At 51.6% G+C, this 12,789-nt stretch overlaps 1 protein-coding gene across 1 annotated transcript in view; it reads right to left on the bottom strand.

Annotated features, from left to right (window-relative positions):
- Window positions 1–12,789, bottom strand: part of SEMA4D (semaphorin 4D) — a 127,591-nt gene that overhangs the window by 31,245 nt on the left and 83,557 nt on the right. The window contains exons 3-6 of the mRNA XM_052645372.1: window positions 8,555–8,891; window positions 7,020–7,165; window positions 4,165–4,227; window positions 2,223–2,321 (exon numbers count right to left, since the gene is read on the bottom strand). Coding sequence (XP_052501332.1) covers window positions 2,223–2,321; window positions 4,165–4,227; window positions 7,020–7,165; window positions 8,555–8,660 — 414 coding nt within the window. The 5' untranslated portion in view covers window positions 8,661–8,891. The remainder of the gene's footprint in view (window positions 1–2,222; window positions 2,322–4,164; window positions 4,228–7,019; window positions 7,166–8,554; window positions 8,892–12,789) is intronic.

Below are 12,789 nucleotides of genomic sequence, written 5' to 3'. Positions count from 1 at the left end.
CCAGAAAGGGGGTGTGTACCGCCGGCAACCCAGGAAGCACACGGCAATGAAAGTAGGGAACCATCTTCCACCTGACAGCCTGGAGATTAAGAAGATGGACATCCCGACTGTGATGGGTGGTTAGTGGCCTCGATGTCTGTCAGAGCCAGGGAAACAATCACAGTCACAGAGAAGAAAGGGCTCGGGACATGGGAAACACTGTAGTTACATTTCTAGCAGGCTGGTGGAAGCAGTGTTCAGGTTTGCCACCTCCCAGGTCAGCAGCTGTGAACTGGGGAGACAGTGTGATTCACTGGCTGCATTTCAGCATGACGGCTGGCAAATCTGAATGGGGACTGGAGGTTAGATCATGTTCAGGTGACAGCATTCAGGCATCACGGGTCACAGTTCAGCATGTCCACACGTGTGCACGTACATGGATGCTCCCAACTGTACCGTCTAGGTAGCTAGGACACGTGCATAATCAACTTTTCCGTTGGCTTGAAAATTTTTTTAAAACACTGGGGAAAAATAGGTCTAGGTTGTTGTTGTTTTTTTTTTTTTTTAGTTTATTTATTATTTATTTATTCGGCTGAGTTGGGTCTTAGCTGCAGCACAAGGGATCTTCATTGCTTCACAAAGCAACATGCAGGCTACAGAGTACAGGGCTTTCAGCAGTTGCAGAGCACAGGCTTAGTTGCTCTGAGGCATGTGGGATCTTAGTTCCCCAATCAGGGATTGAACCCAAGTGTCCAGCACTGCAAGCCGAATTCTTATCCACTAGGCCACCAGTGAAGTCTCCAGGTCTAGGTTTAAATGAAATACATGATTCCCTCACCTCCACAACTGACATGTTTGTGGAATTTAAGCTTAAATTCCATACTGTGAGCATCTGACTAGCAGAATTTAGCCATGAAATCCTTCATGAATTTAGGGTTCTAGCAAACTAAGTTTTCTACTCTACCATACTTCACACTTGGCAGGTACTCACTAAATCAGGGACAAACACTAGAAAACATGCTTCCTTTTTGAATCTGAAGTGCATTTAGAACACTCCTCTCCCCTCTCTGTGGTGGTTCCAAATGACTCATCAGATTATCTGAGTAAAAAGAGTGTCTCTTGTGAGTCACTGCTGCCCAGTCCGCTCTCTCCTTCCAGTTAGTTGTCAGCAAGGGGATAGGAGTGGTGGGAGGGCAGCAGGAGAGTAGGGGTCCCTCTCCCAAGGACCCTACCACAGCAGAAGGTGACTGACAAGGCTCAGGGGGAGGCAAAGAAGGAAATGGGGGAGGGAGAGGCGGGTCTTGCTTCTAAAACTGCTCACCCCACTGGCATCATGTTGTCACTCCCTGGAGGGGCAGATTCCAGAAAAGAGGATCAGGGAACAACTTGCACCCCAACAGCCGACACTGGATGGTGGTACCCCAAGACCAGAGTGGCAGACATGCTGTCCTAGTGAGCCCGGGCCTCCATGACGACCTCAGACTAGGGGTGGGGCTGCAACCACACACATTCGTGCCTCGTGGTTCTCAGGCTGCAAGTCTGAGTGTTGCTGGCAAGGAGGGTTCCTGGTGAGGAACCTCTTCCTGGCTTGCAGACCTTCTCACTGTTCCTCGCGTGGTGGGAGAAAGAGAGATTCTGGTGCCTCTTCCTCTTCTTAAAAGGCCATCATCCCATCGGATTAGGACCCCATCCTCATGACATGATTTAACCTTAACTACCTCCTCACTAGCTGCATCTCCAAATACCATCACATTCAGAGAATTAGGGCTCTGACATTTGGATGTGGGGAGACACAAACATTCAGCCTATAGCACATGAACCTAGCACACAGGAGCAAAAGTCCTGACTGTTCCACCTGAGCAGGGCCCCTGTCGTACATGCTTCCTCACAAAATGCAAAACATGGCATGGAGAAACAGGCAACACACTGGATCGGGGCATGATGGTGCTTCTCCTCGTCAACACTGGCCTCCCCAGAAGGTCACCCCACTGCCAGCCCCACACTACTGCCAGCAGCCCCATGAGTCCTGCCCCATCCACACCCTCAGTCACAGTGGTCTATAGATAGGAAGGCTTAGAGGGGGCTGCTGAGGGGGCGGAGGCCTCGTGGGGAGCCACAGCTGCCCCAATTCCCACATGGGTGGCAGGAGAGAAACCCTCCTCGATTGCGGAGTAGAGCCCACTCAGCGCTGCTTCGAGCCCCACTCCACTTCAGCCACTGACCAGGGCGCCTGCATGCCTTACCAGGTGGTCACAGGCTGGCTGGAATGCGTTGGTCCCGCACACGTAAAGGGCGCTGGAGCTGAGCGGCTGCAGCACACGGATATAGTTGAGGCATTCTGTCTACAGGGAAGAGAATCGCACGGGTCAAGCACTGTGCGGGTTCTCCTGGACGCCCTCCACGATCCCAACGGCTCACCCTGCTCGCCCCAGAGCAGGGACCAGTCCTGAGCACACGCCTGACAGCAGCTCCTCACAGCTCGCTGACGACCGCGGGCCTCAGACGCTTTCTATCTCCACAGGCCAGCCCTGCTCTGCCTGGCACAGTGGGGGCAGGCTCCCGGAGATCTGACCCCAGACCTGGGCAATCCCACATGTGCAGCTGGCCTGTGTGCTTCAATTTCTGCAGGGTTCATGGGCCGCCGTCAGGTGCCAAATGGACTTTGCCTGTCACTGATGTACACGCAGCAAAGACGTGCCGGCCAGAAAGCAAGGAGAGCTGACCCTGAATCTCAGTTGATACCCAGCACAGGAAAAAATGCATTTGCTCTCAGAGAACACACAAACCATTCACTATGTTGGCAGACCCATGCACGGGTGTGCTGTGCAGAATTCCCTCTGCCTTCGTTTTCTCTGGGAGGCCCTACCCTCAACACCCTAATGCATGCAACTGGAAACAGTGCTGCTCAGGAGAGGGGTGTGCCCAGCCCGCCCAGCTCAGGGGAGAGGCAGGGCTAAGGAGGGGCTCCCAGCCTGGCTGCACATCAGAGAGGCCCATCAGGAAAACCAGATGCCACTGAGGAACCCACTGGCTATTTTAGGCTGAAATGTACTGGGATTATATGTGGTAGCATCTGAAATTATCTCCATTCAGGAAAAGCTTTTTTTGCCATGATTGTTTTTAAACTGGTTGGAAGTAATTCATACTCCATGAAAGAACTGGGAGGGACCCTTGTCCGCTGTACGACCTCCACGTAGGCCCAACCCAAATGCCTGCTGTAACTTAGGTCTAAGATAACTCCCTGCGACATCTGTTATTACATTGCAATGCCTGCATTTTCCCTCATTCCCAATTTAGTAACTTTTGTGACAGTGCTTAGTATTTTGCTAAAAAAAAGTTTAGCCAAAATTTCTGTTTTTGTTTAGATTTTAATTGTTTTGAAATTAGCCACCAACTACTGAAACTGACCATAACTGAGCTGTCTTAACCAACGACCAAGGAAGATGGGGCTCTTATACTTTGAGACTCTGACATGGGCCCAGCAGGTGGGGGTAACACAGAATTCTGGAGGGAGATGGACATTCAGCCCAGTGTTCCCCAGATGGACCAGGCTGTGCTTAGTTGCTCAAATGTGTCCAACTCTTTGTGACCCCATGGACTATAGCCCACCAAGCTCCTCTGTCCATGTGATTCTTCAGGCAAGAATACAGGAGTGGATTGCCATGCCCTCCTCCAGGGGAATCTTCCCAACCAAGGGATTGAACCTGCATCTTCAGAGTCTCCTGCACTGCAGGCAGATTCTTTACCCACTGAGCCATGGGGGAAGCCTCATGCTGAGGTGCCTAGTATCTCCGAGAGAAGGACCCTAATCTCCAGAAATGGATAGATGTTGCCAAAAATCCTACAGCAACCCCTCCAGACCACTGCTGTTCAAGGGAGGCACAAGCCTTCCCTGCATTCTACACCTTTAGCCAGCAAGCATCATACATCATTTTCTATAGTCAAAGTTTCAGGCCACTTGGACCAGTTAAACTCAGATCAACTTTAAAGTAATTTTCAAAAGCCTGGTATGGTTGGCACTGGCAGTGAGAGCCCCAAGCTCACCACTTGGGAACAGAGAGGCGACCTGCAGGATAAGCAATGATGAACACTCTGGGGGCTGCTCCGCACGAGTTGGGGCACTGGGGAGAGTAAAACAAGTAAGCCGTTCCCCCGGTGGTCTTTGAAGCTTGCAAAAGAAATTACCTGTTTTGATTTCCCCTTCTCTGCACATCTTGCTTTTTTATCTTCTGAAACCTTCCAATAAGCCTGTGAGGAAGAACGAAAGAGTCCATTTCAGTGCATGTTCTCCCTTTAATAAAAAGGACAGACTGGTATATAAATACACAGTTTACAAAGCACACATTGGTATTTGAAACACAGGTATTCCCTGAGGCATTAACGTCTCAGATTACAAAGCGAGGCTCAGAGCAGACACTGCTGCCTGTGAGCAACAGGGGCTTCAAGAGTGTTCTGTGATCCTCACCCCGCAGCCTGAAAGGGGGCCTGGAAGGCAGTTCCCAGATGACCATTACTCACTGCAAAACAACTGCAGAAACAAAACGACCGGAAGTGGGGAGAATTAGTCATCAAAAACCTAAACTGCAGGCCCTCTCTCTCTTTTCTGGGGGAGCAGGGTGCACACCAACAGCATGTAGGATCTCAGTTCAGCGACCAGGGATGGAACCCCTGCCCCCTGCAACGGAAGCGCATGGGACAGTTGGGAAGTCCCTAAATAAACTGCAGGCACTTTCAAACATCAAGTGCGTGTTTTCAACCATTCAAAAGTGATTTTTGAGTCCAGTAAAAAGTCTTGATATTTACTTGCTCAGCGGAACAGCAGGGTTATGATGCTTTAAATTTTATGTGATGGCAGCAGATGAAGGAGATGGAGCCAAGCAGCTTCCTCAAGTTGAATGTCTTTCCGCTGAGACCTGGGTTCCTGCTCCTTCCACACCAGGTGGACGGGCAGTCAGGCTGGCAGGTGCCTTGGCCCCTCACCCCTCAGGAAAGCAACAGTCTTGCCTCACCGAAGGCTCCCACACTCCTGCCTCACCGTCCCCAGACGCCATATCTGCCCATGTGATAGTCCATCTCTGATACCAAAATACATTTCCCCCCAGAGAACCGAAGCTGGCTTCAGGCACTCGGGGGTCAGGAAGCAGCAGCAGGAGCTTCTCCACAGCAGTGACGTGAACCCCTCAGTGACATGTCTTCAGAGAAATGGGGGCCCTCATCAGGACCAGGACGCGTGAAAGCAGAACAAAGTCCCATTCCAAACAGTAACTTTCTTTTGCAATTAAAATGTACACAATTTTGTCATCCACAGGCAATGCCTGAGGATACAGGAACATGAACTCTGATAGGCCCTTAACCACGTTCTCGGGGGTTTCACTGAAGCTTGGCGTTGGGGTCCTTTCACTTTTTCTTCTCTTTCACGTCAATAGGGCCCAAGCTTCTCGGTCACTCTGAGGGGCCACAGTCAGGGCATTAACAGAGAAACGAAGGCTCTGACTGAGCATCTATGTGCCTAGTGGAACCAGGGTGCTCCGAGCATGAGATTCGGAAAGGCAGTGTTGACCCGAGTTGTTGAGGAGAGTGGGGTTTGACCAACACTGGGAGGTAGGGGCTGAGAGGAAATCAGACCGTGAGCACCCCTGTACTCTAAGCACCTTACAATTTTAAACACTTTATTTTCACAGCATAATGGCTGCAATCTCATTTATGTGAAACAGAAACTAAGCCCTATGCTTGCCTCTGGAGATGAAGACAAACACAAGAAAATAAGAGAGGTCAGGGCAGAAAATGCCTAAGATGAGTGTAGGCCAGCTTGATTTCAGAAAACAAGAAAATTACACCAACCATTTGCATGGTGTTTAAGGACTCAGGAGCCTAGGAGAGACTGCCAGAGGTTAGAAGGGGACAGTCTGAGTACTGAGTGAGGCTCTGGATGCAATGGCTTGAGACACTTCAAACGTTTAAATCCACGAGTCACGGTCATACTAAAACAGTCTCCAAACCTACTGTCTCCCTTTGGAGTGAGCTTACTCATTATTTTGAAAACTAGTAAAGAAAGGCAAAGATTTTAAGCTCTGATCCTGCCATTTCCATGGGAACTAGCCTTGGGAGATGTGAATAGCTGGCAATGGGCAGTTCCCCTTCACAGACAATATTCCAGTACACAGATGGAGAAGGTAGAGGCGAAATGTTCCATTCTGCCATTCTTGATGTGCTCTAGACTACAGTGGTCAAGAGCAAGGAGAATGCCCACCTGGGAGGAGGGTCCTGCCTCTCACAGGAGCCAGCCCAACACTGGGGCCCTGACAGGACTGAAAGCAGCTTTCCCAGCAAGTGGACCGAGGGTAGCTTCTAGAAATGGAGATTCAATGGCAGAGTGCCCAGCCACATAAACCGTCTGATTTTAACCCAAGCAAACTGAATAGTTAAACATCATTAATGTGAGAGTCCATGAAATTTGAACACTATTTGATGACATTAATTATTAGAATGCAGTAATGACATTCTGGAAAAAAGGAGTCCCTCCCTTTAGGAGATGCTCTGGGAAACTTTTGGGGATGAAGAACATGTGGTTGGGACTTGCTCCCACAGGGAGCAGAAGACAAGAACAGGGATGAGAGGATGGGGCTGGACCCTTGTCCTGCAGGAGCCTCGAGGGAGTACAGGGGTCATCATATCACTCCCTCTGCTCCCGCGCGTGCCTGAGATTTTCTGTAGTAAAACATTCAATAATCTAAGATAAAAGGAGCTGATATCCGGGTTAGCTGCCAGCCTGGGGAGGATGGAGGCTGCTAGGGGAAACACCCTGAGATGGGGCTCGTGGACACAGGGCAGGAGGGGAGCTTCTGGATAACAGCCCTTGGCCCTGGTGGGTAGGGAGGCTGCTTGCTGGCCGTGCAGGACGGTCCATGGGACCGGCCACTGGGGTGAGGCTGGATGGCCAAGAAAGGGACTGCAACCCCAGGAAGAGCCCAGTGTATGGACTTGAGGAGAAAATGCTGGAAAGAAAAAGACAGCAGGGGCACAGGGAGCCCACACCATACCTCATGCTGCTTCTTGGAGATGTTGTGAGCGTTTAAGGCAAACACAGCTTCCCGGGCACCCACAAACAAGGTGTCCTCGTCCTCACTCAGCAGCAGGGCCGAGTAGTTGAAGATGCCTGGCTCGTGAAACTGCACCAGCTGTACCTCTGGGGAGGGCAGGGCAAGAGGAGAACGTATTAGGTATTTCTGAACCTGGACACATCCGGAGCACCTAGTCTCCCTCTAGCGCACTGCCGACCCACCAGGGCCATGCCTGGGGTCTGCTGCCATGGTGGCCAGGCTCGGGCCAAGGCCAGAACTCAAGCACCTTTGGGTGCAACAGACCCGCCGAGGCCACCACCAAGTGTGAGGCCACCACGTAGCCATTGCATTTGACCAGTGTTGTGGCATGACTTCCCTTCCTGCTCCCTCCAGCCCAGCTGAATTCCAAACCCAGCAGTGTGACCTCCCAGGATCGTGACTTCCCAGGAGTGTGACCTTCTAGGAACATGACCTTGAGGCAGTATGACCTTATGATGTCCCAGGAGAACTCAGACTAGACACCTTAAACTGCTGACAACTGCGGTTCCCTCTGCCTCCCATCAAACTCTTATCTATGTGTATGTAATCACCCACAGATGAGGTTTATAAAGAATATAGCTATTTAGCATTTTCTTATTCAGAAAAAAATCATTTATCTCAAAGTCTTATAAAAAAAAATCTATTGCAGTGATTTAACCCAGCATTTTCTAAGGATAACCACCACAAACTTAACAGAGTAACAGATGACTTTTTCACTTATTAGGTAATTGCATCAATAGCTATTTATGAATATGAGGAATTTAAGGACTAGCTATGTAGAAGTAATATAAATGTACTGACACTCTTTCCTAGGGAGCTATTTCTTCTTTTTGACCACCCCAGCATCAATTTTAAACTTGGCTTCCCACGTATCACCAAGTTCTGCTTTTATTGAAGGATTAGGTGTTCTCGCTTTCTCCTCTTCTAATTTTCCCCTGTTGAAGAAAGATGTGCATGGGGTAGAGTCTCTCCCAGCACACAGTGCCTGGAATTCTGCACAAGACAGCTGAGTCCTGCAAGCACAGCTGGCTCAGGACTACGGAGTCAGAAAGACTGGGGGGTCCCAAGGCAGAGCTCCTGCCTTGGGACAGAAAATTACAGAGAAACCAATAAACAGCAAATGAAAAAATTCACCTGAAGCTCAGCTTCATTTACTGCCTACTACAAACACTATTCGGTGTGGTTTGTGCCTGGGCAGTGTGCACCAAAGGTAGTCAGGCACAAAGAAGATAAACTTCCTTCAGGCGCGCCCCCTGACTTAAAAACCAAATCAGGGGGCCAAGAAGAAGCCCTGCGAATGTCTCCAGGTGTCAGAGCATCTCCCCAAAGTGGTAGTGCAGGCCCTCTGTCTACACACAGGGCCAAGAATACGGACCCAGCAGCCAATGGCACCCATGCTTCTCCACACCAAAGCAGGGAGCAAGGCGCCCATCCCCATCAGGTACTGCTAGCACCTGCCACCATTCTGCCCTCACCTCTGTGCTCCCAAGTGATCCTAGGTACAGGAGCAAACGCCACAGCCGTCCCAAACACCACGGCGAGGGCGGTGAGCAGCCCCCCAGCAGGGGCACACATCCTCATCGGTCAGGGCTTCAGCAGGGGCTTCAGCAGCAAATGCTGGCAGGCAGCGGAGCCCACAGCAGGGGTCGTGGTGGTAGCCACTCAGAGCTGCAGCACAGCCCGGAGCTGGTGGGCGGCACGAACCCGGAGGCCCCGCATTTCTCAGCACTCACTCTGGGTGAGGTCAGTGCAAACGTGAAAGGCCACCAGGCTCTTAAACGGCGTGCTGCTCTACGGCCTTCTGAAGAAATTCTGGAAGAAAGTGCAAAGGAAAGGATGCAAGTCAGGATGTGTGGCAACAACGCCTGCTTTCTGTTCTCTCAACATCACCGCCCCCGCCCCTACCCCCCGCCCATGGCTCTGCTTTCGCCACAGCCTCAGCCACGGACTCTTCTACGGAGGAACAGGGTGGTGAGACGTAAGGGGCCTCCGGAGGGGGACAGCCCCACACAGACACTGTACCCCAGAAGGCACTACATTCAGGGCTTTCTGCTCCTCAGACTGGCCTGGAATGCAGGACAGACACAGGGACCCGACCAGCAGGGCAAACACATGCCTGGCTGCCCAGCTTCTTCCCTGTGTGGGCACCGTGTGCATCTGGTAAAGTGATGGGAAGGAAGGGAACGGAACCGGGGTTTCAGTTTCCCGTGGAGACTGGCTTCCCAGTTCCTATAATACTCATCAAGGACGATGCCCAGAGCTAAGACCAGAGAGCTGGGTGGAGGCTGAAACATGTAAGCACACACACCTGTGCAAGTACACATGTGCATAAGTACAGACATGTACACACACACCACATACACACATGTGGGGCCAGGTCATGCAGGAACAGCTGACCTCCTGCAAGGGACAGGGCCACCCTGATGCCACCTCATGGAAAGAACAGGCCTGTGCTTAACAGAGAAACTTGGGGCTAGGGGTCCCCAGGTCTCCTGGAGCCCACCCTCTGTCCCTGCCCCGTGACTGCCTGAGTCCGGCTGCTGCCTGCTCAGACCGTGCACCATATGCGAGGTGAATATGGTGAATATGCCCACAGTGAACCTGCGGACATCAGTGAATTGGAGCAATTATCGATAACACTGGGGTCTGCCTCTGACCCAAGGTCCCACCAGGAACCCAGTGAGCCTCTAGGATGGACTCGTTCCCGGCTTCTCAGGAAAGGTTTAAAGCAAAACCCTGGCCTGAGCAGAGGCAGGACCCTTGCCAACATCACGTGGGGAACAGAGTGCAGTGGAACCCCTGCATTCTCTACAGGCTGCCCCCAGGGACCCCCAGCGCAGTCCACAGGCACTCAGTCCCCTCCTCATGCTGAGCACCCCCTTCTGCAAAACGGGGGAGCCGCTGTCTCTCCCTTCCCCAACGAGTCAGTCACCCTCACCTCCTCCTCTTCCTTCCACCCCCACCAAGCCAGCCCACTTCCACATCTACCAGTCCAACTGACACCCCAAGGCCCTCCCGTTCTAGAACTTTCCCCTTGCCCCCACAATCACTGTCAGCCTCCTGACCACTCTTCAGGATGTCTGAGGGACAGCCAGCCCCTCACTCCCTCTCCAGTGGTCCTCTCCCAGCTCAGCCTCCCCAGACCTCCCTCCACTTGCCACAGGTCAGTGCCTGACCAACTGCCTGCCCTGCTGCCCTCGGACATATCAGACCAGACCAAACCACTCAAGAGGGTGTGGGGAGATGTTTCGGCTTCCTGTTGACCTGGTTAATTCACCGCCTCCAGGAAGTGCTCCTGGCTCCTTCCTCATTTTGCCTGGGTAGTTCTCTCTCATACTCCTGGTGTGCTTGTCTGGCTCCCAAAGCCTAGCAGGGAGCACAGCTCACCCTCCACAATGCTTTGGGGGAGGCGGGGTCTTTTATTAACTGCATTTACTTTTAATGTGTAACAAGGGGCACTACCACCCCAGCTCCACTTCACCAAGGAAGGAATCACAGGGGACTTCACGGTGAGCACTTGCCACAGGGGGAGATGCTGGGCAAGAGCCATAGACTAGGGGCCAAGCCACATCTGCCCGCCCAGCTTCCCTGCTCAGGCACCACTGGCACCTCCTCCTCCAGCCTGAAGGCTGCCTGGCCAGGCTCTCTGCCTCCACCCAGAATCTGTTCTCCATTCCAACGTACCTATTAATCAAGGAGTACACCGAGTCTGTTTCCTCCAGGGACTGGCCCATCCTAGGTGGAGGCGGGCACCTCTTGTCAACAAGCAGCTTGGATGAGCATTATTTTCAGTTTTTTGATTCCCGGAGACTCTGTCCCAGGTCTTCGAGCCTGGCATAGTGGCTCGAAAGCAGCCACAGCTGATGCATGAATGGATGGCATGGCTTTGCGCCAACACAACTATCACAGGATGGGCCCTGGGCTACCGGCCAAGCCCACAGGGATGTAGCCCAGACACCCAGTGACAAGGGAGCAACCCACACTGAACGCAACACCAGATACATCAGGAGGCTGAGGAGGCTAGGAGGGGAAGCAGAGAGGGCTGCCTGACAAGCAGCCAAGTCTTACAGGGGCCCACCATGTGGGTCACAAGTCACCCTCAGCCTGGGCCCAGGGTGGGGTCCCTACTCTCCAGCCCTTAGTAGGGAAGTAAGGTATGAGGTGGGTCCAGAAGCCCAGGGCAGGTGAGAGGCTCCGAATGGGACTCATTCAGCAATCCCAGAGTGTCCAGTGAACACTAAATACACCCACAGAAATCCTACACAGCTGTAGGACACCCAGGCCCTGGGGGACAGCTGTCAGCGTGGATGATGCTACCAGCTCGACATGCGCTGAGCTCATTCCCAGGTCCGTGTCCACCACTCCTGGTCCAATAAAAGCAACGCTCATCCCCCAACCCTGAACTCTCCATGGCCTCCCACCCCCTCACTTTTGCTTCTGTTGTTGCTTCCTGGGGTAGAGACTGCTGGCTTCCTGTCCCAGCACCCATGTCCCTTCATTCTAATAGTATCTTGATTTTACATAGGAATGGCAGTTTGGCCAGTTTCCCTGGTGGCAGTTCTGGACAAAGAACTGTGAACAGAAGTTAGAGAAGGTAGGAATTCCAGGAAAGCTTTTTAAAGGAGGCTGACTCAGCTTTATTTTATTTATTTATTTATTTTGGCTTCAGCCTTTCCTCCTTTTGCTGCCTGAAACTCAAACTTGATGGCTGGAGCTCTGCCAGCCACCTTGTGAACATGAAGGTACATGAAGATAAGAATCTTGTGCTAAGAACAGCCAAGTAGAAATCCAGAAAAACTGAGGACCCACACAACATACTGAAGACTTTACATCTGCTTTCTCCTGCCTACCTCTAGACTTGATAATAAATTAAGCTCTTTAAATTACTGTTTTTTTCTTCTAGATCTGTTGCCAGCAGTTGTATACAATTACAAACTGACACAACCTCTTTGTAACACATTTACCAAACAGAAGCAGCAGCCAGAATTGTTTTTAATGTAAATCAGAGCATATCACTTCCCTATGTGGAATGTTTCTCCCTTAGATTAAACCCAAGCACATGGACTTGGCTGACCTTCTATCCAGCCTCTGCCATTTCATTTTCCCTTTACCTTTCGGTCCCACCCATTTCTGGATATGTGGAGTTGCAAAGAGTTGGAGATGACTGAGCGACTGAACAACAACAAGGGCCACCTGCCTCGTGTCCCCAAATGACCTTTAAAAAACCCACACGAACAGCCAAAGGTCAGGAGGGTCCACATCACACACAGTTGACTCCTCTTGGGGGAGGGAGTGTGGGGGCCGAATGTTTTGCTTTATAATATTGAAAGGGCTTGATGTTTGCTCTTTTTCAACAAGTGTGCATTGTTCTGTATAGTTTTAAAGTGCAAAGCACAGAGCACACGCACACAGACACGCAGTCTCGGTGCACTCAACCAGGGACACTGACCCCGAGACCGCTGACAGGACGCTGCGTTAAGAATCAAAGCCTTAATGTTCCAATGGATACAACTGGACAAAGCGCCCATCCTGCTGGCCTCCGTGGGTGTTTCTGCTGGGAGCCGAGGCTCTAGAGTGCACATTTGGCCTCCCCCACGTCAAAGTGTCACACTGAGACAGGAGCCCATTAGAAAGACAAGGTCAACACAACGTCACACCCATTACCTAATACGTAATTGTGCTGGTTCAAGCGGAATGCACGACCCCACTT

The sequence above is a fragment of the Budorcas taxicolor genome, chromosome 8 (genome assembly GCF_023091745.1).
Source record: "Budorcas taxicolor isolate Tak-1 chromosome 8, Takin1.1, whole genome shotgun sequence".
Classification (NCBI taxonomy): Eukaryota; Metazoa; Chordata; class Mammalia; order Artiodactyla; family Bovidae; genus Budorcas; species Budorcas taxicolor.
This window is presented reverse-complemented; position numbering and strand designations above follow the sequence as displayed.